The 25,835-nt window shown below is 38.5% G+C and overlaps 1 protein-coding gene across 2 annotated transcripts; it reads right to left on the bottom strand.

Moving 5' to 3' along the window:
* Window positions 1–1,435: 1,435 nt before the first annotated feature.
* On the bottom strand, window positions 1,436–24,721 carry LOC113678971 (uncharacterized). 2 transcript variants are annotated; one of them, XM_089187989.1, is made up of 34 exons: window positions 24,388–24,721; window positions 23,679–23,701; window positions 22,630–22,788; window positions 22,361–22,457; window positions 21,624–21,952; window positions 20,891–21,069; window positions 18,788–18,931; window positions 17,842–17,983; window positions 17,332–17,565; window positions 16,708–16,796; window positions 15,647–15,884; window positions 15,008–15,196; window positions 14,300–14,476; window positions 13,870–14,106; window positions 13,662–13,750; window positions 12,703–12,940; window positions 12,033–12,221; window positions 11,646–11,822; window positions 11,123–11,359; window positions 10,761–10,849; window positions 9,989–10,226; window positions 9,170–9,358; window positions 8,718–8,894; window positions 7,696–7,963; window positions 7,005–7,186; window positions 6,420–6,607; window positions 5,773–5,944; window positions 5,299–5,486; window positions 4,514–4,685; window positions 4,021–4,208; window positions 3,230–3,494; window positions 2,683–2,871; window positions 2,077–2,123; window positions 1,436–1,610 (listed from the first exon to the last, which is right to left on the bottom strand). In XM_089187989.1, exons 1-33 carry the CDS (start codon window positions 24,432–24,434, stop codon window positions 2,086–2,088), a joined length of 5,757 nt encoding a protein of 1,918 aa, XP_089044115.1. In that variant the 5' UTR covers window positions 24,435–24,721; the 3' UTR covers window positions 1,436–1,610; window positions 2,077–2,085. The 2 variants fall into 2 exon arrangements, with proteins under 2 accessions (XP_089044115.1, XP_089044116.1); XM_089187990.1 differs by lacking the exons at window positions 20,891–21,069; window positions 21,624–21,952; window positions 22,361–22,457; ... (1 more) ...; window positions 23,679–23,701; window positions 24,388–24,721 and adding an exon at window positions 19,731–19,878.
* Window positions 24,722–25,835: the final 1,114 nt, after the last annotated feature.

Below are 25,835 nucleotides of genomic sequence, written 5' to 3'. Positions count from 1 at the left end.
CCTGAAAAAAAATTTAGGGTCCAAGTTGCAACGGTGTTAAATCAAAGGGCTTAATACCCAGAAAAGCAGAGTCCTTCAGCAAATTTAATCCCTGTTTTGTTTCTTGATAAGTATATTTTGACCGGCTATCAGAAATATGGAGATAAGCCGTATTAAATGAACTGAGCAATTTTATGAATCTTGGACACGCTATTCAGAATTTTTTCCTGAATTTGGTTATTGGTAATTTCAAATTAAAACACTTGTAGTAACCATGATAATTATCATATATTTGATAAAATCGCTCTACTCAGTTCAGCCTCTAGCTAACCTTGTTGGTTCTCAATGCTGGTGCATTGTACCAGTGTCGCTAGGTCATGGGGGCGACTCATGTTCGGGCGTGAAAAAAAATATTTGCCCTTCTAATATACTTTTCTTTTTTTTGTCTCTTAAAGCTTTATTTTGACAACTGCCGGTAGTGTTTGATCTGTACATAAATCAAAAACTGTATTAGCAATTAGAGGAAGCAATATGAGAATGATCGTATAAGCTCTCGTAACAATATGAATAATTCACCATCAAGCATCGATTGCCTTTTTAGGAAAAGAGGGTCTCAATAGGGTGATGGCTTCTACGGCTAACAGTTAAAATTTTGGCCAATTTACGGCTAACAGTTAACACCTTTCCATTGTTTCCACCTGACATATTTTTTACGGTAAAATGTTTTTGCGATTGACGGCTAAAATGTATTAATTTTTACGCCCAGCGGCTAAATTTTTTGGCCGCTTTACGGCTAAAGGTTAACCCATTGAGACCCTCGGAAGAGTGATGCCGGCGGTACTGTGCCTTATTGAGCTAATGTCGAGCCATAGCGGTATACAAAAACACGTCACTTATTGTAATCGTTTTCTTTGTCTCCAGAAACTAAAAAAATCAACCGTGTCAGTTGTAGAGTGAAAATGCCAAATGTAAGGGGAGACACCAGACATCTGTCACGTGGGTAGGACTGGGACAATTCTACGTCCTGCTTGAGGAAATAAACTTCAAACCTTTCCAGAGTTCTTGAGAGGGCAACATCTCGGTAACAACGAAGCTACACGTAGTATTAATCCAGAACACGTATGCATAGGTTTGACGTATTTTAAAGTTATTTTAACAGAGATTTCAAATTTAGACATCCTCTACACAGCAGGTTTTTTTGTCACTCATGTCAATTTTTTTCTCTGAGGAAAGCGAATGCGCAAATGCCACGATTTCGCCTGTTCCTAATAAACTATATTGTCACCAAACGCAATGAGGATTAACGATATGCACAGGAAACCGCGTACATAACCATAATGACTCTAAGTTATCCCTTGAAAACATAACTGTAGCTGTAGTCTGAAACAAACCTCCCCTCGACCACAATCAAGAAAGAGAAGCATTTAAAAAATGGACAAGAAACGAAGAACCATTATTTTCTTTAGTTAATCTTTATTTTTATCGTTTTACCACCGCAAGTTGTCTATCAGATGTAATCCAAAAACACATTGTCGCCAAATGTCGAACCGTCTTAAGAAATGTTTTTACTACCAACTGTATAATATTCCCCAGAATTGGCCCTTCTTAGTTCTGCCACGTAAGCTGGTCATCTGTGTGAAGAAAATGGTAAAATGGTCAACGAATTGTCCAAAACAGAAACATATCAAATTAAAGATGCCATTAAAATTGGAGAAAAAAAATTGAACTGATGGTTAAGTTCATTTAAGTTTTCTAAATTGCAAATATCGCGAATCTAAAGATGCGACTCGCCGAATCACTACAGTCTATCACTGCGATTATGCTCTCGACTTTAAGGAGTGATCAGAAGATCAATTCGCTTTAGAATTTTAGACAGGCAATGTTAATAAAATAAATCATCAATAAGTAGGTACTGTCTTAAGACAAAACCAAATTTTCGGCAATAATCGGAAAAAGGGTCAAAGAAGAAATGTATGATGTTCCATGAGAGAGTCAACTTTGAGAGGGAAAGAGTGCACGAGGTTACAATTTGATATCTCAAAATCCACAATTTTACCTTCGATTTTGAATAACATGTCGAAAATATTGACAGCTTACCTCTTTGAATCAGGTTGTTGGCGTTGGAGGAGGTTTGGTAGTTGGACCTACAAAAAGGAACAGACACGTATTGACTATTGAATAAGACTAAGAGCCATTTCAAATGAGAAGTGGAAGTATTAAATATGTTTCTTCTGTCGACGAACGAGCTACATCTTTACTTTCTCTCTTATTCTGATTACTGTCCAAAGTATCCCCGAGTTTTGGTTGAAGTTGATGCAATAACATTTAGGATTGGACTAAAAAACTATAACCATTCTTGGTTTGGTTATTGTTCATTTGTGGTGGCCAATCTCACAAACGCGTAACAATCTAAAACCAAAATCAAAATCTCATCTCCTCGGCGGGAAAAGCAAAATGGAGACGAGAAGGGGCAGATCGAATGGAACTTTAAGATCACAAAATTTCTCTAAAGTTACCCTTGTGAAGTAAATTATAGGTAGAATAATTCCCCGTTTTCACTTGCATGGTGTTCCCTTCCACTTAATCTATTTTTTTTTAACCGGAAGAAGAATGGCCCAAACATTCTTTTAAAGTTGTTTGTAGGAAAGATAACCATAATGATATTGGCTGATATTGGTTATTGCCCTCCTTCCCTATTCTTACATAACGGAGTTTTTCTTGTCTCCTCCTGTATCTCATCACCAAAGCACTCCAAAGGAAGTCCGTCGCAGCTCGGCTTAAAAACCTCGATTTCTTCGATCACCTGGAGGCGCCGCCTGTACGCATTGCCACAAGTTGCTGACCAAGAACTCCAAGGGTTGTAATTGCATTCCACTGTGTAGCACAATTCACCTTAACAAAAACAATCCACCATGATAAGGACATTAGTACAATAAGTGATATGTCACGTAATATCAGTGATTGATGTGTCACACAATGTCAGTTATTATTTCAGTGTCAAAGTCGTGTCACGCAATATCACAAAACTATATCCAAGGGCTCATTAAAACAACCGCTTTTTCACTGCCATTTGCAATCCGTTTCAATCTTCTCCATTACTTCTTGTTTGTTGTTGTTGTCCCTAGTTATCTCGATTGTGTTTTTTGGACTTTATAACACGAGTGATGGATCTGTAATTTCCTTCAAATTTGTGGCAACTTTTTGCGTGGCTAAAGGCGATCCAAAACTACATGACGTTCTTATTACTTACAATCTGGGAGTTTGTTGTTCTCAGTTTCTGGTTGCTGAGTGCATTTGGTAGGCACGCCATCGCAAGACTCTGCTTGAACAGTTGTTTGTGTCTCCACAATATGTCGTGTTCTGTTTACTAAGCCGCATTCTCCAGACCACTGGCTCCAGTTTCCCCACGAGCATGTTACTGACTGGCACGTGCACATAGTCTTTCTGGTTTCAGTCTCAGGTCCACTCAGACACGATTGAGGCAGACCATCGCAGTTTGTCTCTTGCACTACAATCTACGAGTGGAGGGGAGTAAAACGCTTTTTACATGCATGCATAATTGGCAAACCTGAAGTTACTATAGCTAAAAATTAGCCAATTCCTTTTTGCCTCTTATGGACCACGACTTCATTTAGAACCAATGAAGAACACGAAAAGGTTCATCGTTTGGCAAAAGATTACTCCAGTGAATTTCTCATGTGTGAGAAAAAAGCCAGCAGTTTGAAATGGCAAGAAGAACTTGCCCGTTCTGTTAAACGACAAGACTAACTCGCCCCTCTGTTAGCCGGTGACTGGAACACAGGAGTAGTAACATCTTACTCGCTCACGGAGCCACCCGTTTATAATAGTGACGGGGTTACCAGCCAGAACCATTCTGTTTTGCTTTGTTTTTTACTTCATTTTTTAATTATTTTCTTGGAGAAGTAAAAAATCAAACTATTTGGCCAGATCAGAAGAGAAAGGACCACATTTTCAGTATCTTTGAACTGGTTATATCGTTTTACACCAAAAGAATACAAGAAGTGAGGTTTTCTTCCAAACCTGTTCAGTAGTAATGGATCTCTTTCGTGTCGCCAATCCACACGTTGCAGACCAAGCCTCCCACTCGCCACGTTTACAGTTGACAGTTTTACAATCACATTTAATCTCACGTGCTTCGTTCTCTGGCGGTTGCGGACAGGTTTGTGGAAGACCACTGCAATCAGGCTTAAACACCTCCACCGCCGTCTCTACAGAGTTTGACAAAGGGCGTCATGTCATGAGCTACTGAGTACAGAGTTTCTGTTGCTATCATTTACAATCTTCTTTCTCCTCAACAATCCTCGCCATTTCTTGAGATCCTCGTACTTCTGAGAACTGGAATATCTCAGAGAACTATAATTTTCACATATTTTTCTACTCTAAGGCAGTTTTCCATATCCTCAAAAAGACCCAAAACATGGTGAACTGTCTTAAACTTTAAAACCATTATACAAATGCCTCTTTCAGTGTAAGCGCTGAAGAATGGTTGCAACAAAGTATTTTTACAGATTACCTTCAATGTTTCTTGTTCTTGTTCCCACACCACAAGTTGTAGACCAAGAGGACCACAAAGCCCATTCACAGTTGACAGTTTTACATTTACAGTTTGTTGTTTGCTGTTCTGTTTGTGGAGGCTGTGGACAAGACTGGGGAAGGCCTTCACACTTCAACTTTTGTACTGTGGTCTAGAAAACCAAAACAAGGTCAAATATTTTTCGAGTGAGCCTAAAAAGCTTTGGTTACTTATACCTTTGGTGGTTGTCTGGGGAGTGTTTATGAAATAGCTAAACTATTGTACATTTAAGTAAAAAAAGCAGAATACTACTATTTCAAGTAGGAAAAGTTCTTCACAGGAAGGCAGTATCGAATAGACGGTTAGCTTTCTGCCCTTTCATATCTCCTACAATAAAAGACTTGCATTGCCTTATAATTCATTGCCTAACGATTTTGCTCTCCAGGTGCCTCAAAACAATAAAAAATCACCATCATAAGACCCCAAAACTAGAAGCCCTCCCCCCCTTCAATTACCGGGTTATAGGGCCATCTCTCTGAGCTCCCTCGCATATAACCCTACCAAAACTCCACGCCACTTTACACAAATTATATGGCGTAAAAGAAGAATTGGAATTAAGTACTTAGACCCGATAGCTAGACTATCTGACTCGTGTGCAGACGGTCATAGGAAAAACTTCGGCAGTAAAGACTTTGTCCCACGCTCATGGTAGTACACATAAAACAGCTTAAGACATTTACACTGAAGATGGTTGAAACTAAATCAGTGAAAGTTAATCTTAAAACCTTAATAGTCTCTATAGTCCTTGTCCTTGAAGCTAAGCCGCATGTTGCTGACCAAGCACTCCACTGTTTCCATTCACATTTCACTGTCGGGCAGGTACATTTTAGTTCACGAGCTTCAGACTCTGGTGGTTGAGGACAAGTCTGTGGAAGGCCGCTACAGTCCGGCTTGAAAACTTCCACCGCGGTTTCTATTTAATGGAACGGCAAAGACGAAAGATGGGTAAATTGGTACAAAACCTGCAAGAGCTATCATGATAACCTGTAAAATACTGAGGGAGTGGGTAATCTCTCGCGATAAACCCCATCTGCTTGGAGAAAAAGTAACTCAAGCTTGTGATGCTTGCATCAATAAAACTGTGCAATGATTCAAAAGATGATGAACTAACATCTTACTAACCATTAGATGACTGCCTCATCCAGCAATGGTCTCATAAATTTTTATGAAGAAAAAAAATAAAATCCTCTATAAATCACCTTCAATATTTCTTGTTCTTGTTCCTACACCACAAGTTGTAGACCAAGAGGACCACAAAGCCCACTCACAGTTGACAGTTTTGCATTTACAGTTTGTTGTTTTTTGTTCTGTTTGGGGAGGCTGTGGACAAGACTGGGGAAGGCCTTCACACTTCAACTTTTGCACTGTGGTCTAGGAAATACGACATGCACTCATTATTTCCTTTCGGAGACCTAACTGAATTTCTTAATTCGTCAATTACATTTACAAAAACGTGCTTCGTCAAGTAGTCTAGTCCCATACGGAGAATGCTATGGATGCATATCAGAACGAGCCCTATAAATACACTTGCGAAGTATCTCATGCTTATATATGGACTGTTACTGTAACCTTATCCCCGTACAATTTGGCTCCACCTTGGAAAAACGCTCTTACTTTGTAGATCTCTTCAGTCGTCTTTTCCGGTCAACTTGGTATGAGTTGCCCGAGATTGTCATAAGTTGCTTAAATTGAAAAGGCAAAGACACAGGAGACATGAAAGACAAATTATCGACTGAAACTTGAAAAGCGCGCGATCATGAAAATAGTGAGGTATCGTCCTTTTCTCCTCTTATATGCGCCAATTCAATACCTGCTACGTAGAGAACAGAAATATTTTTATTTAAACCTTGATAGTTTTAATCGATCTTCTCCGCGTGGCTGCTCCACATGTAGCAGACCACTGACTCCACAGATTCCACTCGCAGTTCACTGTAGGGCAGGTGCATTTCACTTCACGTGAGACGGTCTGAGGTTTCTCAGTGCACTTCTGTGGGAGGCCATCACAGTTAGGCTTGTTGACTATGATTACAGTTTCTGAAAATATACCGTAAACCGTAATTTAAGAAGCTTAACGTTAAAGGGTTTCATATGCGAGTGATCTGTGAGGAGAACGACTCTAATTCAGGTATGTCAGTTCGGGGCCTTGCAACTAAACTGAGTTGTAACAGAAGGATCTAGCCCTTGTTATACGCGTCTGGTTATAACCAATCAAGCCAATGGCCCTTTCACAGAACGTGCAAAAACAAATACAAAACAAAATGATAAAAGACTTCGAGTTGCTGTTCTCAAGTTGACTATTAGGTGTTTGGAGGCTTCAAAGTTTTTCACCATAGTACAGGTAAACTTAGTTCCTTCCTAGGGTTAAAAAACAAAAACAGGTGCCAACAAATCAGCATTCGTATTCTTTCTTTAAATTCAAAGCTTTCAGTACCTTTAATATCACGTGTGCGCGTTCCAATGCCACAGCTTGTAGACCAAGAGGACCACTCCTCCCAATCACAAGTGACAGTGCGACATGCGCAATCCGTTGTCTTGTGTTCACTTTCTGGGGGCTGGGGACAAGATTGTGGTAATCCATCGCAACTCTCTTTTTGCACCGTTATCTGCGATGTTCTGATATATTTAAAAGATGAAATGCTTAGTCAATAGACAACTGATTGCTGTAAAATACAGGCTTAATCACCACATAGATAAAAGAGGATCGTAAGTAAGCTGCATTCAAAATAACAAAGTTTCCTCCACAAATGTTTTGGCAGTAAAGACGAAAAAATAAGAAAATTCTCTCTGACGAGTCCCTCTTGTCAGTAAACTGACACGGCACCTTTAGAAAAGAAGGGTAGTCTAGGTGAAACTTGTCAAAGATGGAATTTCCGGATGCATGTGTTGATGAGTTTAAGGCCAAAGACTGACACTTGCAAACACATTTGAGTAAAAGTGTACTCCAATGAGTTATCGTTGGTGAATGCCCAACAACTGCACCTCCACGAGGGCACTTGCCTACCCCCGACGAAGGCTGAACGCTGGAAATGTAAGCTTTCCAAACTTCGCCACAACAAAGTATATCACTTTCCCGAAAGTTTCCGAGGAGAGCAATAACCAATAACAAATACAATAATACTCACTGTATTTTTCTTGTGCGCATGGCTGCCCCACAAGTGGCAGACCAGTCACTCCACTCGCTCCAGGCACACTGTACTGTCTGACACGTACACATGGTCTTCCTGCTTTCTTTCTCAGGCTGTTCATCACAAGTCTGTGGCAGGCCAGAGCAGTTCTTTTGAGGGACTACAATTTCAGTGGTCTGGATGGACCGTGTTCTCTCCGCCAATCCACATGTCGCTGACCAATCAGACCATGCTTTCCAGGTACATTTGACCGACTTACATGGACCTAAGAATAATTCACAGAATAACGATAATGTTTCTAAGATGAAAAAAATTCTTGTCCACTAGGGTAAAAACGACGAAAAATAACATATGCTACTACTTGTGAAAGGCTTAAAATTCTATCTACAGTGGCCTAAGAATGCAAAACCATTATTATGGCGGTTGGAAATGCAACCATGGAAGATTTAAATAAAGATACACGAGGAAGCCATTGTTCCATAGCAGATGAACAAGTTTTTAAACAAAAAAGGTGTGAGCCGTTAGGATTTGCGAGCTCGAGAGCGGAAGTGAGAGGACTTTGACAGAGGCTGAGGAGAACAGTAATGTCTCATTTACCTAAAAAAAAAACAGCGAGAGATAAAAGAAAGTAATGAGACGTAAGGATATTTCAGCGATAACCAGTTTCTCCTTTCTAAAAAGCTGGAAAGCGCAGCCTTCTATATCAAGTTTACTTTTTTTTTCTAATATCAATAAAACTCAATTTCTCAACAAATGTTTTGAGGAAAGGATCTTTCTCAAAGTGAGAGTTTTTGAAACCCAGGAAAAGTTCCTTTCAGGTTTACCCCTAGCCTCGTTCTGAAATTGAGTCTTAAAGCTGATTCCTTCGTGTAAAAAAATGCACGCAAATCACTCCTATTTGATATGACTGATTGTGCACCAATTCTCGCTTTGATGAAAAGGCTTTGGGCGATACGGGAATGAGCTAATTTAGTCTTCTTCAGTAGTAGGTTCTCGAAATACTCGGTGATCACACTCACAATTACTTATTTTCTTTTCACGTTCAGCTCTCGGACATGATTTCTGCAGTCCCTCACAGGATGGTTTATTTATCACATGCTGTGTTACTATAGGTGTCCTCGTTCTGATGCTGACACCGCACGTGGCAGACCACTCGCTCCAAGGATTCCATGAACACGTGACGTACCTACACTGACCTAACAACACAAAACGGTCGCAAGACAGATGCAGCTATTGACGTTGTAAAAAAAATGTTAGGTAAACGAACTGTCTTGACTTAATTTAGAAAGAGAAAAAAATCCTCATTTGGGTGGAAATTAAGGACTATATATACAGCAAAAGTCAAAACATTCTTGCGGACAAGATGAGTGCCAAAAATAAACAGACTGATTGTGACTAACGAGGAGAAAATCAGACAAACAGTCGAACCAAAAATGAAAGGAGACAGCCAGAAGGGCACGGTTCTACTTACAATCCATGTCCTTAGTTTCAACTTTCTCCTCTTCGCAGGTTGTTGTAAGACCAGAGCATCCTCCCTGCTGCTCTATAATGTGTTCGTTCACTTTAGTCAGCGTTTTCCTTCTTTTCATTCCCTTACCACACGAGATAGACCATTCAGACCATGCACTATAGTCACATGTCACATATTTACACTTGAAGGCTAGAGATGAGACAAAAAAAACATTTTGTTCTCTATAAATGTTGATAATCGTTTTATCATTTATTGCTGGTACCAAAGCTCATACAGGATGGAAATTGGTATTAATGTTTGAACAATAAAGTATGTAATATTTTAAAATTCGATATAACTTCTGTACATGGGGGATTCTCGTTTTTCGCGGACTTGGTAGCCTTTGCGGTTTGCTTGTCTCTGTGGTTCGGGAGAGAACCCGTTGTTTAAAGTTAGTGCAATTAAGCTATGTGTCCCAAAACAAGTAACGGAAATTCCTGCTAACATTTGCTAAGAACATGAGAGGAAGATCCTTCATTCCAGTTTTATTTTGCTGCCAGTGGGTCAGCTCTTCTTTCCTAATCTATTTCATCACTGTTAGTACAAGGCTTTTCGAGCTTTTCTTGCAGTTCCTTTTCCAAGCCTGTTTACTCCTCCCTTGAAACGGATTTTAAACGGATTCCATTTAAACAAGGAATCTCCATATATGCCTCTAGGATCACACACACACACACACACACAATGGCGCATTACTTCTTTGACTCTACTTACGTCCACATTTACCAATTTCACAACACAACGTCAGCCTCACCATGCGATAGAAACTATATCAAACCTTACCTTGACAAGACGACTGTGCCAAAGTATGAAGTAAGTTAGGCAACTCCGCCATATTACGGACGTAAAACACGTGCGAATTCTTAGGCTCTGAAGCCATGAACTCCAGCTCACTCTTAGTCAGGCTATTTCCAACTCCCACTGAGAATATGTTCACTCTCAGGTCTACGAGATCCTTAACTGGAGTTCTGAGAGATGTTATGCCACCAGTGCTAGCTCCATCTGTGATCACTAGTAACATCTGAGGTAAAGAATCATTTTTAAGGAAAAATCAAAGATGTTGTCTCAGATGGCATATACGGTCGAACCTTGATTATCCGGACTCGTGAAGACTGGGCTTGATACTCCGGATAATCAAGAATCCGAATGATCGAAAAGATGAATATAAATGTTCAAAAATGATGGGACCAGAAAAGAACGTCCGGATAATTGAAATATCTGGATAACCGAGGCCCGAGTAATAGAGATTTGACTGTAATGAGATCGCTTTGTAAATGATCTTGGGAATGGATAACTTTTCAAAGGAATAAAGGAGTTTCCCACGCGTAAAACTATGATTGAAATAATCACAACATCACGATACTCAGAATAAAGGTAGGCACGCAAAAGAACCACTGAGAAACGAAGTAACAACATACAAGCCACTAAGATGTGATTGGTATAAGTTACTTTTGTATCTGTTCATTTGAAAGAGCAACGCAGGCTTCTAGTCCGATCACATACCGAGTTACTTTCAAAACGCAATTAGAAGCTGTTGCATTTATTGCACAGTCACCTTTGTAACTCCTGGTCTTGCTCCATTTGAGCCCTTAAACAACTCTGTCTTAGCCAGGGTGAGCGCTTTACCGGTGTAGGTCCAACCACCTTTAAGGTGAAGTAAACTTTGTTACAAAGATCTTATGTCATCAAGGTCTTAAGGATGTATATAAAAGCCAGATAACGGAGAGTATATGTGGTATAAAGATAAAAATTGCGACTACCAAGGTACTTATCATAATCAAGACCAACATCGTTTGGGGAAAAAAAGTACATCAAAGGAATGAATTATGTAGCCCTTTTTTTCCTATTTAACGTTTCCGAGAGATTTTCTGTTGAATTTAGGAATGTTCGAATCTAAGCCTCTTGATTACATCTCACCTATTTGGCGGATTTTTCTTGCGGCTGCCATGAAAGATGCCTTCGTTGCATGCTGATTCAGTTTGATCTCAACGTTTGCGCTGGTAGAAAATTTTATGACCCCCATTTGAATCCCGTTCGGACCAAAATTAGAGAAACCATCTGCCAAAGCAGCGATAAAATTTTTTTCTCGTATGAAATCACCAGGTGTAATACTACCAGACTCATCCATGAGAACTCCTAGTTCGACTTTACAACCTGAAATTTTGATGCATAAAGGTAAATACACAAGTAGCATAAACGTCTAAGGACGAGGCTGTTACAACGACAAAAAGAGTTGTTCACAGAGACAGCGCAACAATAAATAGTAAGGGTATAGTTGAAAGCTGACTTCCTTTCAAGTAGAAAGGTAGTCTCTGACCTGTTAAAATAGCAAACGTTGTACTTACAGACGGAGAAAAAAATCTACGAACAGACAGGCAAGTATAGAGAATCTCTACCTTGTATAATACTGTACAAATAGAGCGGTAAAAGAGACACTCACATGATATAAATGTGAACTCTGTCTGAGGGGCTGGGCACGATGTCTGTAAACCGTTACAGTTTGGTCTGTTAACCACGTGTTGCGTCGCTTTACTTGTGCGCTGTCGTGTGATACGACCGCACGTTCCAGACCAGCTTCCCCAAGAATTCCAAGAACACGTCACGTATTTGCATGGACCTGATATGTGACGAAATGTAAATACTTTCGTTAATTACGGCGGAGTTCTGAGAGCGGCGACCAAACTTATTTTCCGACTTGGCAGGCTAAACCTGAGGACCTGCAAATCTTGGACGACTGACAATAACACAGCACAAAATTCAGCTACGTACCAATTCAGATATTTCGTGAACCTTATTTCGGAAGGGGCATCCCTGACAAAGCACTTACAAATACTATCTTTAGTTTCCACGTTCTGTTTATTGCAAGTTGTTGGGAGGCCAGAGCATCCTCCCTGCTGTTCAATGGTGTGCTTCGTCATTTTGGTCAGCGTTCTCTTCCTAGTCATTCCTTTGCCACACGTGGCGGACCACGTGCTCCACACGCTGTAGTCACATTTCATGTACTCACACTTGTATTCTGAAAGTAAGAAAACCGTGCTTGATGAGGGCACAAATATATCAGACCTAATAGTGATATGTTTAATTCAGATATAAAGGCACAGGAAGCTCTGCAGTATTTGGCAAAAAAACCCATAGAAATTGGTATTTCAAGTATCTTAATAGCGGAGGTAGCTGCACACAAAGTGGCCTTCTAGTAGTCTTCTCAAGTTTTTAGTTAAAAATTTCCGACAATCATATTCACCCATCACACATAAAATGAGTGCTCCCCATCCCCTTCCCCTTCCCCCTCCCCCGGGCCAGTGCTACCCCTCCCCTTACCGTCTCCCTCCCTACCACCATCCACTTTCTCCTTCTTCCCTAGGCTCATGCTAACCATCCCTTCCCTCTCTCCCTCCCTCCCTCCCCAAGGTCAAGACTCTACCTTAGCTCTCAAACGCTTTGACGTATTCTTTATCTCGAATGGACGCTTGGCGAACATTCTCTGTATAGGTACTTACTTTTGCAGGCTGATTCACCAAGTGCCGTTAATAGAGTCTGTAGTTCTTCCATATCTGCCACATAAAACACATGCTCATTGACCGGGCCAGTGGCCATCAGCTCTAGTTCTTGTTTATTGATGTTTTGGCCAATTCCAATGGCGAATATATTCACGTAACTTTCTTTGAGATTTTGGAGAGGAACTTTAAGCGATTTATATCCATTAGTGCTGGCACCATCGGTCAATACAATTAATATCTGCAGAGAGGACAAAACCATTTTTCGTTTTATAATACATGTTAGTCAAAAGTCGTTATTTTCTCGGACTATCAAGGACTTTCCAAGAGCCCAATTCTAACAGTCAGAGAACTTTACGTGACCGTTTTTCCTCTACTGAGAACATGAAATGTCCTCAAACACACTTTTCGAAAACAAAGGGAGGTGTTCGTCAAGATCATATCTTTAGACAATTTCATAAGAAAAGCTTTTTCGCATTTCTTACCAAAGGATGTAAAAATGTTTCGTTACTTTCAAAATATATTTTGTTCCCTTAATTCAAAATTAACGAATTACACTATGGTAGCTGCTAACATAATTTTAGCAGTTGTGCAGCATTAATCTGGAACTTTCGCTGTAACCTGCGTGGCACTAACTATTAGTGCCAGACCCCTTGGGGCGCTCAAGGCCTAAAACCTTTTCGCGGGCAAAAAAAAGGGGAAGGGGACCACAGAGCACTAACAGTGAGGGCCTGCAAGCAGGCTACTTTTGGTGTGGTACTTGTGGGCCATCGTAATTCTGCGCAATCTCTTTAGCAGCCGTTTTTGGACTCGACACGTTTTGGTTGGTTACGTCTTGTGTGACAATAAAAAAACGACTGCAAAGGAGACGATTGGATTCTACGCAGTGTAACTAAGATTGCGTGACTCGTCATGGTTAAAATGGTTGAAACGGCACTGTTTCTTTAATTTTTATTTCACACCTTAGTCACGCCAGGCCTGGCTCCGTTCGAGAGTTGGAAAAGCTGATTCTTGGCCACAATCAAAGCTTTGTTCGTGTATGTCCAGCCCTCTGTTGACAAAATAATTGAGAGCTTAGATAAACTTTAAACTATAAAAGGCATCCATAAGTCACCGCTACTGCTGTTACTTCTCTCTGAACCGTAATAATCAGTTGAAAGTGTATCTTACTGAATTGTTTGATTTGTCGCACAGCTTTTATAAACTGCATCTTGTTAGAGAACTGATTGAGTTTAATATCAAGATAAGCGTCCGTGCTGTAAGAGATAACACCCATCTGTAATCCGTTCGGACCAAAGTTGGTGAAGCCATTGGCCAGATCTACGATAAAGTCTTGTTCTTTGGTAAAATCATCGTCATTGATGCTTCCTGATTCGTCCATTAAGATCCCCACTTCTCCCTTACAACCTACAATTCGAAGTGTATATTTAGAATTTTAAGAAAACCTTGCGTGTCACTTAGGACCTATCATGTCATTACAGTAACAGTACTTCAACGAGTGCTCAGTAGGTCTCTGTATTACTGATTTCACTTTGACTTGGGAATTAAAGCAAAGATAAAAAGGTTCTTTCATCAAAACCCACGCATTATATTTACTTACAGGAAACGTATAGGGACTGGACTTCAGGTTTGGGGCACGATGTCTGCAAACCTTTACAGCTGGGTCGGTTAATGATGGATTGCGTGACTTTGCTGGTGCGCTGTCGTGTCATTCTTCCACAGGTGGACGACCAGCTACCCCAAGAATTCCAAGAACATGTCACGGTAACACAAGGACCTGCCAAGTATAGTGTTAACCTCGTTGACAGCCCATTACTCATAGTGTTAAAACCTTTCCTATCATCTCACAAGCACATAGCAGAGGTTATGATAATGTGCGCTTATATCAAAGTGTCACGGTGTTTGTTCACAGCTGTTTATTTTTAGAAGGAGTTTATGATGAAGTGAGATTAGAACTGGTTTTTTTTCTCTCTTTATGCGTTTCTAAGCAACTCTCAAAATGAATCGAAATATTAAGACAATGGTAGTTTACTGAACAGACGAAAGGCAACTTGGAATATATTAGTTAACCCTTGACACCCTAACATCAGTATGCATATTCTCCAAACTATTCTCTAAACATTTCCTGAGGTGCTGACAAGGAGAATTTGTTTGTCAATCAAGAACTTCTTCAGTTTGTGATCATTTCTTTATTCCGGTGACCTTAATGTACGATTCAAGGGTGATACAACAGGGAGAAATTAGATGCTTATCACTCTTGGGGTGTAAAGGAATAAATAGATGAAACACAATTATGCCCTTAACTTACAGTTTGTGGTCTTCAGTTCAGTCAGTTGTCTATCGCATGTGACTTTCAGCCCTGAGCAACCTCCTTGTCTCTTGATGTAATGTTCATTGACCTTGCTCAATGTTCGGGTGCGTCTCATGGAGATACCACAACTAGCAGACCAGTCACTCCATTGACTGTAATCACAAGTCACATAACGACAATTATACGCTGCAAACCAAACAAATGAACGGAATCTCAGCATTTTCACTATCACTTTCACTCTTGAAATACTAATTCGCTGACGGCGTCGGGTCTAAGCCGAGCGGTAAAACCTCCCTGCTAATTTACACAGAAGGAAAACTTTTGGGGTTATGTTTGTTGTCTTGTTTTCAGTATTTACTGAAACGACTCGATTCCCCTAAGAATTTTCAGTCGATTGGAAGTCGATGGAGTCACTGAAAGTTTTGTAATACGTTAGAGAAACGACCTAGGAGAAGTTAGTGAACTGCCCTTAGACGTTGGCAAAACGACCTAAGACGTAAGCGAAATGGTCGTTAACAAATCGACTCGTAAGCGAAACGACTGATTACCTACATACCTCTAAGATCAGCAATGTCAAAACTGTTATGTGCGTAAATAGACTAAAGAAATTTGGACACGAGAGAACAAAAAACTCACTGGAACATGATGACGATGTAATGGAGCCAATCAGATTCTTCAACTGATCCATGTTCTGAACTGAGTACACGTGAGTGGAAGTAGGAGATGTCGCCATAAACTTCAGTTCGTGTACATTTGCTTTATTTCCCACACCGATAGAGATGATATTTACTGAATCATCTTTGAGTTTCTTGATTGGATCTCTTAAAGTGTTAATTCCTCCAGTACTCTGGCCGTCTGTGATAATCACTAATACCTTTAATAGAGGGGATTTCGAAAATTAATGTCAGTATCTAAGCAACCGGGCACCTACCCCTCCCCTAACTCAACAACAGTCAACTGATGACAAATTGACGGATTTGGGATCAACGTCAGTTCCTTAGATCCGGAATTTCATTATTGTGTGCCTTTTTGAATGCTATTTCTTGAGTATAAGATTTTTAGTCAGTAACAGTGACGAGGAGCCCAACATTCGACCTTTTGATGATAACTTGTGGTCCTCTACTATTGACGCGATAAGCTGAATACTACACGCATTTTTATTGGTTCTTACTTATGATCTATAAGAGGACAGACCTATAGATGACGTCACCATTAATAACATTTTGCTTTTCTTAATCATATAAATCAAATAGATGCTAAGTTGCCGTGGGTCTTTTCAGTGGCAGCTCAAAGAAGGTGTCAAAATGTGATAACAACATCAGTGACACACAAGGCGGTTCTTAGCACATTTTGACGTCAACTGTGAACTAGTATTGAGCAGAAGCACGGCAAAATGCAATCTATTTGTTAACCTTATTATAACTTGTGATCCTCTGCTATATACCTTCCGAGTTTTTTATAGTCAAATGCAAGTAATTTTCTAAACCACAAAACCCGAGTTTGCGGAAAAATCCGATAACTCCCGCAAATTACCGAAAACGTTTCGACGGATTGCAAAGATTGCCGCATGTTGTGCAAAGCAGCGCCAAATCTGGGGTCATTTTAAAACTTGAAACAAGACCTTGTGGCTCATGATCATTATTACAATTATCATTGTCATCAATGTCTAGACAAAGGAGACAGTAATTTGTACTTACCCTTGCAACATTTCCCCGAGCACCTTTGGAAGAAGTGAACAGTTGAGAGTAAGCAAGGTTCAAGGCTCTTCCAGTGTAGGTCCATCCACCTAGAAAATAACAAAAAAATGTTGTGGGTCAAAATAGAATTCAGGTTGAAATCATCTTGAACTAGTTGGTTACTTTTTATCTTCCGTTAAAAATTATGATAATTCACTTATAACTAAAGGAAAATACAAATTAAACTTGATCTAGACAACAACCTACATCCCATTGTTGTACTTGTAATTCTCCCTACTGTCTGACATACATTGCTTACAATTTTAGTAATGGGAATTGAATATTGGATCAAATGATAATCCCTGAATCAATATTTTTTCTTAGAATTTAATATCGGATCAAATGATAATCCCCTAATTGATATTTTTAATATTCTCATCACTTGTCTGCTGGATATTGTTTTGATATTGTAAGGAGAAAGTGTGTTTTGAACACTGGAGGGTGTATAAGAATTAAAGAATATTTAATTGCATCAAAATGTTTCCTATGCATAGTGACAATTTTTTGTTGTTCCACACCCGGTTGTCCAGAGTTAACTTATACATTTAAGGCTTAATTAGTTACTTGTCTGCTGAATCCTAATACCTTTATATTCTATTTTATTCACTCCACTCTGAAAGGATGACAGAGAACTGTACTGATTAAGCATGATATCCAGTTGTGCTTGGGTGCTGAAGGTGATGACACCAAACTGAGTGGCCCTGGGACCAAGTTGAAAGTGATCAGCCAGACCTTTCACAAAGTTCTTCTCCCGCTCAAATTCTTCAGCTTGGACACTTCCAGATTCATCCATCAAAATACCAATATCAACCTTGCAAACTAAAAAGGATTTATCTTAGTCACCTTCTTTATTTCATTAAATGACAAGAAATTAGGCAACTTATGTTCATCTTGATTTCCTCAGAACTGCATAATTTTTTGGATATATTTGAAAAACTGTATTTGCATACTGAGAAAGCTGTACACATTCACAGACTATATGAACAATGTAACTTAAAGGAAGAACTGAGCACACTAGACAGATATAGCGATTATTTAAGCTGCAGCTTTATGCTTTCCTGAGATGGAAAATGTGTCTGCAATTCACTTAATTACCCTTCAGACATCCATAGAGCTCCATTCTTAAAGATATGTGCCCATTCCATGATCTGGGATGAAGCCGAAGCAGGCGGCCTTCAATACTGGGTGAAATGGTATGTTTCACAACAGAATTTTTGTCTGCATTTCCACCAAATACCTGTGAATGTTAGAAAAGACACTAAGCATTAATCTTCCTTCTCAACCCCAAGCCATAGACCAAGACAATACACAAAGGTTATCAAAAATAATATACCACATATTCCACATTGCTTATGGGCCATTGGAAATATCCATGAACCTTGAAGAATTCTCAGGCTAAATTTATATAATTTGCCCTATTTTTTCATTCAAACATGAAGAATTTTCTTGTTTTACTTAACAAGTCTCTCCTGCTGCTTTATTTTTTCATAAAACCCTGGTTCTTGGTGAGAGTTATTAGAGCAAAACTAAAGTGATTGAAAAAGTTCTATAAAATTTAATTTCTAGCTGATGAAGTAATCCAGTGATTCATTTTAATCCTTAACATCCTAACATCAGGAGGCATATTCTCCATACTGTTCTCCATACATTTCATAGGTGTAGATGAGGAGAATTTGTTTATAAATCAAGTACTTTTTAGTTGATATTTCTATTATTGTTGTGACCTTGATGCATGATTCAGAGCCACTCTTAAACCTTTAGCTCCCAAGATCTCATTAGTAATTCTCCTTATTGTCTGTCATATAGTTCTTGTGATATTAGTTTGGAGAATTTGGTACTGGATCAACTAATGATCCCCTAATCAATATTTTTCTTTATTCTCATCACTTGTCTACTTGATATTGTATTGATGTTGTAAGGAAAAATTCTGTATTGGTCACTCATGGGAAATAAAGGGTTAAGAGTTAAAGGCTTAGTACAAGGACCAATTACATGAAAAATTGACATGAGTGAGTTGGATATAACAAATTTTTATTCTGACCTTTTGGCGCCCTCCAACACTATAAACTGAGTACTTTTTGCCATCTTCACTGTAGGATAGGGTGTAACTTTTAACCCACTGATTATAGTCAGCTCTTCCCTGAGTAGCGATCCCTGTAATTTGGACTGGACTGTTGAATGATACCTTGAAAAACAATGACAAAGATGATGATGATGATAATGATGATGATGACAATGTTAAAATAATAATCATCATGATAGCCATGATGATAATGATGACAATTTTGCTACTAAGGAGTAAAAAAATATCCGCATCACAATCATAACACAACCCTTGAGCAAATCTTAAAATAGCACTTATAATCTGATAGTAGTCTTTTCTAGTAAGTTGAAAGATCACTGAAAGGTCTCATATCTTTATTCGTATCTTAGTGAAGGGTTTGTATTGCTCTGACGTCTTTTCTTATACATTAGACTTACTATGAAAAATGTGATTGGTCAAAAGCATTCAATCAAATATACTACAGTGTGTAAAGTTGACATGATAAATACAATGTCTGTAGTAGATACTGAGTTGATTTTAATCAAATTCAGCATAGTTTCTAAGCTTCCAAGCCCCTCGTCTGTTTTGTGTTCCCAAACTTCTGCAAACTCAGGCGAGAGAAGTATCTTCATTTGCAGATTATTATAAAAAATGTAGAATAATATAAGACAATTATTAGATCCAAGTAAATGAGTCTGTTGCGAAGCCTGATCATTAACGTGAAAGTCAAATTTGTTCTGGAGTGCTTCAGAGGAAAGTCGATTCAATAACAACGTTCACTCTATAAAAAACTTGAAAATCGAAATCGAGACAAAGAAATTTTAAAAAAAAATTCCTCAGGTGAAATGCCCATGTAGCCTTAGTGTCGAGGAAAGTGTTGTTTTTGCGCACGATCGTTTAAAGCTAGGAAAATCAGATTTCTGAACCTCGGAGGTCTTACCTCATTACAGTTTCTTTGTTTTCATAGATGAAATTACCGATTTTAACGTTATCGCTCATTTTTACAGTTTGATTATTTCTGCTCTCTATATATTTCAGTCGATCATATGATCCGATCATATCATAACTTCTCTTGACAGATCGAAGTCACAAATAAGAAGACTGGAACGAGTTGTGACGTCACTTCGTAGCCGCGTTTTTTTGGCGCGAAACGATTAGCGCAGCAAGCACTTGTGGTAACACTTCACCTCTTCATAAACGTTTTGAAGACTTTGATGAGATAAATTGGTTCCGTTTTGAAAAACATTTACCCAGGATAAAGAAAGAGAAAAGTGGAAAGGTAAGATTAGGATGTGCATTTTAAAAATAGTTTTACGAATTACCTAAAACAGAAGCTTCTGACCTATAACCAAAAGCGGCATTACCAGCAGCAAGGAAAGAAGATTTTCTTCACGTCAACCAAAAACCGAATTAATTCGCACAATTTCTAGGCGTAATTTTCCCTCATTGAGTTTTAATATAAGCATGTGTCATCACAGCTCATATTTTCTTAGCAGTACCGCAGAGGTTCACCGGTGCAAGTTTTGTTGTGAGTTAACTTATAAAAACAATTAATGGGAGAGATTTGAAGTTTCTTCGTTACACTTTTCAAGATTTTGTTGCCAATAAAAAGAAAAAAATTGAAACGAAAAATACTTTGAATTTCATATCTTTGAATTAGAACGAACTTACGTCAAAGATGCGATTTCTGGTTCAAAATAGAATTTGTTTTCTCGCCATCAAGAGACTCGCTTCAGTTGTCAATTAACTTTCGCCTCTCAGAAACACAACTGCTAATCCATACAGCGATGAACAAAGTGAAGGAAACTAATCAAGTTTTAAATTAGCTCGTTAACTGTAAAAAATCCGCTGTATCAGGTAAGAAAGATAACCTGTCAGTGTGAATATCTCAAAATAGCGAATTCTGTGAATGCACTTCGCCAAATTCGCCCCTTAATTTATCTCTCTTATTACAGCGTTATTATGGTGCATTCAGGGTATGAATGACTGTCACACTTTCTCGCTATCTTACGTAAATTTTCAGCCGTTATGGCCAATGTCTGAAAGCAATAATTTAGCTAAAAACGAGGTTGACTTTTATCATCTCCTGTCCTGTATAACCTCAATCCACTGATAATAATTGTTTGTCCTGGCACTCCACGCCCCTGCGAAGCTGTATTGTCTCGGCATATACAACCTTGCTCTCCATGCGGCGTGTCTTAGGCCATCTAGTACCGATGAAGCCCTTATTTGACTGTTCGTTAACCATCCGCTTTGCAGACCAAGGGGCTTGTCACAACCTGTATTGTACAACAAAACGAAATTTCATCACTAAAAAAGGTATATACGACTTTCCCTTGACCATTATATTCAAACCGTTTAATTACGAGCATAATTCTGTCTTGTTAAAAATGTCTTCAGTTAGATTGGGACCATCTAGAAGCTTCTTTCTGTGACTATTAATGTTGATTATACTGAGTTTATAAAAGAGAAGAAATCAATGATTAATATACCTGCTAATTGGCCTGAATCCGAATTTCTGAGGGATGCAGATCTATGGTGCACATTTGTCCCGAGAACTGAGTGCATATAATATTATCATGATTGAATTTATGAAAATCCTGAGGAGGCTAAAAACCCGGAATTACACTAGATTACGAAAACTTTATTGGTCTGGTTATTCGTGTGGTATCAGAAACAAGAAAAAAAAAACGTGTAGAAAATGTGAATAGTTAGACGATTCCAAATTCTCTTATTCTTTATGCTAAAATCGCGCCACGAAGTTACTTTACAAGAATATAAGCTTTATACTATGGGAAAAAGGGTTCAGGCTACTGGGTCATTTACAACTTACTTCCGCCAACCATTGGTTTTTCTCCAAAGTACGTCATATGTCTTCTACAATAAAAGCTGCCAGCATTCTTATTACTTGGACCAATCCATTTAGCGCCTGACGCTATTGCATTCACCCTTGCACCGCCACTGTTTCCAGTATGAATTGTTGCCGCAGGCCAGTTGCTGTCATCAAATGCTGTGGTTTGCCAGTTTCGTATGGCCTGAGTTGTGCATTTCCACTCGTTGTCGGTAACAATGCCATTTGCAAATGAAGCGATGAACCCTGACGGGCCCCCTCTGTTTTTCACATAAATAGCAACCACCTCAAGTTCTGCAGGGAAAAAGAAGCTGAAAAAAGAACACAGATAGATCAAGAGACTCAAGTAAATCGGGGTGAGATTGCAAGTGTGGGAACGCTTATGTTCTCCTATGACAAAAGGGAAGAATAAAAAAACTTCAAACGTTCTTTCCTAGTTTCAAGAACAGCAACCACAACATCCAAAATTACAAGTAAAGCTACCGGTTCATTTTTTAAAAAATTATATGAAAAAAAAAGGAAAGCTTTGATTTCCGCAATCATAGAAAGACAATTCTAAATCATACAAATTCACATCCCAATGACTGGAAAAAATCAGTTGTAAACGTAAGGGTAATAATTCCTTTTGTGACTTTGATGCACAATCCTTTATTGCAGAAGGATTCTTTAAAGGAATAACCAGCAAAAATCAAGTAAAGATCATAATAATCCATTTTTACCTCTGTGGAACGTTCCATCGGCCATTATCGGTCCCTAGATATCTTCCATTTGCGTAAATCCAAGCTTGATCATCTCCAGTAATCTTACCTTCTAGCCCTGTTTGAAGCCACCAACACATGTCTCACTCAACATAACTTTTCAGTTTGTGGATGCCTTTCTCGTTAAGGTTTAAGGTGACTCTGCCCAACTTGAGCTACTAAAATTTATTATCTTTTCACTAGTCGCGATACAACAGAGACATGGCTCCTTGACAGCTTTTAGATCTTACCTTTACAGTATCCATACTTTCTATCTTTATCATAGCTGGGGGATAGAGAGCACCACCTAGAGTTAGCTCTGATTGAGACACATGAGTCATAAGTTTTTCCTCTATACGTGAAAGGAAAAACACAACATTTGTTGTCCCGTGTCTTCATTCTGCACATAGCTGTAAAGAAATGATACGCGAGCATGGTTTTAAACAGAGCTTGGTTGCTAACGGAAATATACTCTATTTGTTTGTACTGTTCACTTTAAGAATTAGGTGTATTGTTTTAAACCAGTTATTCAGTTTTATCATACGATTGTTACCAGTATACATGTGTAAAAAACATTATGAACAGTCTTAAAAGACGTGAATTTGTTACAGCTGCAGATAGGCTCAGCCTTATCATCGCAGAAGTACCGGTGCATGCTTTGCCTCCTCTCTCCATGTGTTGGACATCTTTCTAACTTGGATAATTTTGAAAACACACACGAAGCTAGAGTTGCTTTAATGGTACTAAAAGGTCTGCTTACTTCCGAGAGGTTAATGTGCAACGCCAATTCATAAAAGGGGAGACATGAAATTATCATTCAGTTCTTTACTGGGAACAGAAGCCGATGTAAAAGCTATTCCGTCTTAATGTAAGTGAAATAGCTTTTACTTCGGGCCCAACTAGTTCACATTTCTGACTTTCATTAATGATTCACCACAGTCTATAAGTTTACTTTAACCTAAACCTTAAGTATATTGTATAGTAAAGGTAGAGCGCGAAAAGAGCTTTCAGTACTGAACGTTTTAAATTTCTAGGATGATTCTGTGTCATTAAGGGGTAGTTCAAATTGTTACCAATTTACGTCTTTGTCATTACGATTCCCATGCGACTGAAGAAGAAGTTATGCGTGGCAAACAAGGAAAAGGCAAAATCACTAATTAATCTTTGTCCAGTTGTGTCTAGTTGTCTACTATTTGCATTGTCCACATGGAGATTGATTGACGCAAAGCTCAGTATTAAAACAAATACAACCTATACAAAGAAGCTGAGAACTCCTAAGGGGAGAATTAAGTGTTCTTACCTCCATCCTCGGCTACGGTTGAACTGTTGTTTAAAGAGAAAGAGAATAAGAATATCAACAAGTCTGATAAGAAAGAAATAGCGAAAGATCCTCGGTTGAATCTAAAAAAGAAAAAAACTTGGGAAAAGTTTCGGACAATGATTTCGTACAAGTGTACCTTCTACCCTAGAAAAAAAGATTCTTCAAACTATCTTTTGAAGCAGCGAGTCAAGACCTACTATCAACTCTCATTCGACACGCTTTGCCATCTACACGGCGTAGGTTCCTTTTCTGAGTCAGATCAGAACATTTGGTCCAGGACATCATCGATGTGACTTTAAGCAAATCATAAATTGATCAGCGAAAAAAAATTCTTTCATCAGAAAATTATAGAAAATAAATTAAAAAATGACCTAAAAAAAGAAGATAATGTTTAGATATAAAGATATTCAATCTCTTTTGAAATCCTGGATAACTTTGCCCCAAGGGCGAGATTAAGAGCATCGTGAAAATTGCTATCCTTACGGAAATTGAAATCTTGGCTATCTTAGATCGAGTTCTTCTTCGTGTCAGTCATTTTAACTTAATAGTTTTGCGTTTCAATTTTACTTAAAATTTTACCACTTCTGAACAAAATTATTTTCCCCTGCCTTGTGAAGGTGAAAAAGGCCTCGAGGACGAAGAAATACTATTAACCGAAATTAACTGGTCCTCGGATTTCTTTACTTACCGAAAGTTAAGCACGACGAAGAGCAGGATTATTGCTATGTTGAACATACTGGTGGCATTAGAGTTGACGAAAGTGAAATAGGAGGTTCCACGCTGAAGCAAGTGGTTTATATTACTATCCTAAGAGTGTGTCCGATCTACGGAGGTCAATTTGTGAGACAACTTACCACACACAAACAGAAAAGCAATTACATAGGGATTTAAATTCGTTAACATGGCTGTTTGCATAGTTTGTTTGGTAACATTCACGTTTGCGATTCTATTGATAGAACGTCAAAATGGACTGGCAAATCATCTTTGCGTGTTAGTTTTGCGCAACAGTTGTCCTTTCGTATGTGTGACCAGAACTGATGCGGCACTAAATAATAGTTCTGTTCAAATAAAAGAGCGTCGCACCTGTATACACCACCCTGGTTGCAACCGGAATTTCAATTTAACAAAGAAACCAGCACGTCTTTTGATTCATCCATTATACATATTCGCTTTCGTCATCTTGTTACTCTGAAATAAAGCCACGCATTAAATCAATTTTAGAGACTAATTCGAAGTTTGAAAGAGACGAATTTATTAGAGATTATGATATTTTCAAATGTTCCAGTTATTGCCATTCCCGGTCACGGCAGAGCTTTTGTAACAATTTTTCCAAAACAAAATGATACTTCCGACTGGTGAAATTCGCCTGATAGTAAATTATTTCTTTTATTCAAGATTTGATAAAGGTCGACAGAAGAGGCGAATTGTTTACAATACTCTTATTTTCCAAATTGAAGTGTTTCATAGTCAGTGTTCAAATATTAAGCAACCAAGAAGTAAATTCTACTCCTTTACATCGACTTTATTACCGGTTGTAGCAAGACGGACTGATTTACAGGGTTACAATTTCATTAAAACACCGCAATTCAGAAATTATCAGCCAATTTACTTGTTTAATAATGTCATATATCAGTCAGGAAAATAATAAGTTGATTTTTTTAAGGTGAGTAAATCTCTGCTTCCATTGTTATCTTTTGTCAATACAGGCAAACAAAAAAGAGTCTTGCTTTTCAGATTTTTTATCCAAACTCTGGGAGAGTCAGTGGTCGGTTGAAATGGTTTGTTATGAAGGGGTAAATGGCTGGAAAAAAAGAAAGAAAAAAACCCAGATAAGATGGAGAAATGAATACTACTTGGGTGAGACGGAGTTAAAGTAATTGAGTATTTTGTTCTTTCTCTTTCTTATAGCTATTAGCATGTGGATACTACAGTAATTGTGATTTCATGTATTATAAACTTAGCAACAGATTTTGACAAAGAAATCACGGTTCAGAAAAAAGGCCATTTCGAAAAGGAACAAAACAAAATTAAAACAAATGTATTCAATGTTTGAATGACAAAATTACCTTTTTCGTTGCTAAGATATTAAAATCGTTTAAAAATTATTTTGTTATGAGTATTATTGTAGATGTAAAT

Source organism: Pocillopora damicornis, chromosome 11 (genome assembly GCF_964200805.1).
Source record: "Pocillopora damicornis chromosome 11, jaPocDami1.2, whole genome shotgun sequence".
NCBI classification, from domain to species: Eukaryota; Metazoa; Cnidaria; class Anthozoa; order Scleractinia; family Pocilloporidae; genus Pocillopora; species Pocillopora damicornis.
The sequence above is the reverse complement of the archived record's forward strand: the minus strand, read 5'-3'. Positions and strand labels throughout refer to the sequence as shown.

Excerpts from the sequence above, each read along its gene's own strand:
- LOC113678971 (XM_089187989.1), bottom strand. The coding sequence starts at position 24,434 with ATGTTCAACATAGCAATAATCCTGCTCTTCGTCGTGCTTAACTTTCG. Across the intron at positions 15,197-15,646 it reads TACATCGTCATCATGTTCCA|CGTATAATTGTCGTTATGTG; the intron begins GTGAGTTTTTTG and ends TTTGGTTTGCAG. Across the intron at positions 14,107-14,299 it reads CCAGTCCCTATACGTTTCCT|GTTGTAAGGGAGAAGTGGGG; the intron begins GTAAGTAAATAT and ends TTCGAATTGTAG.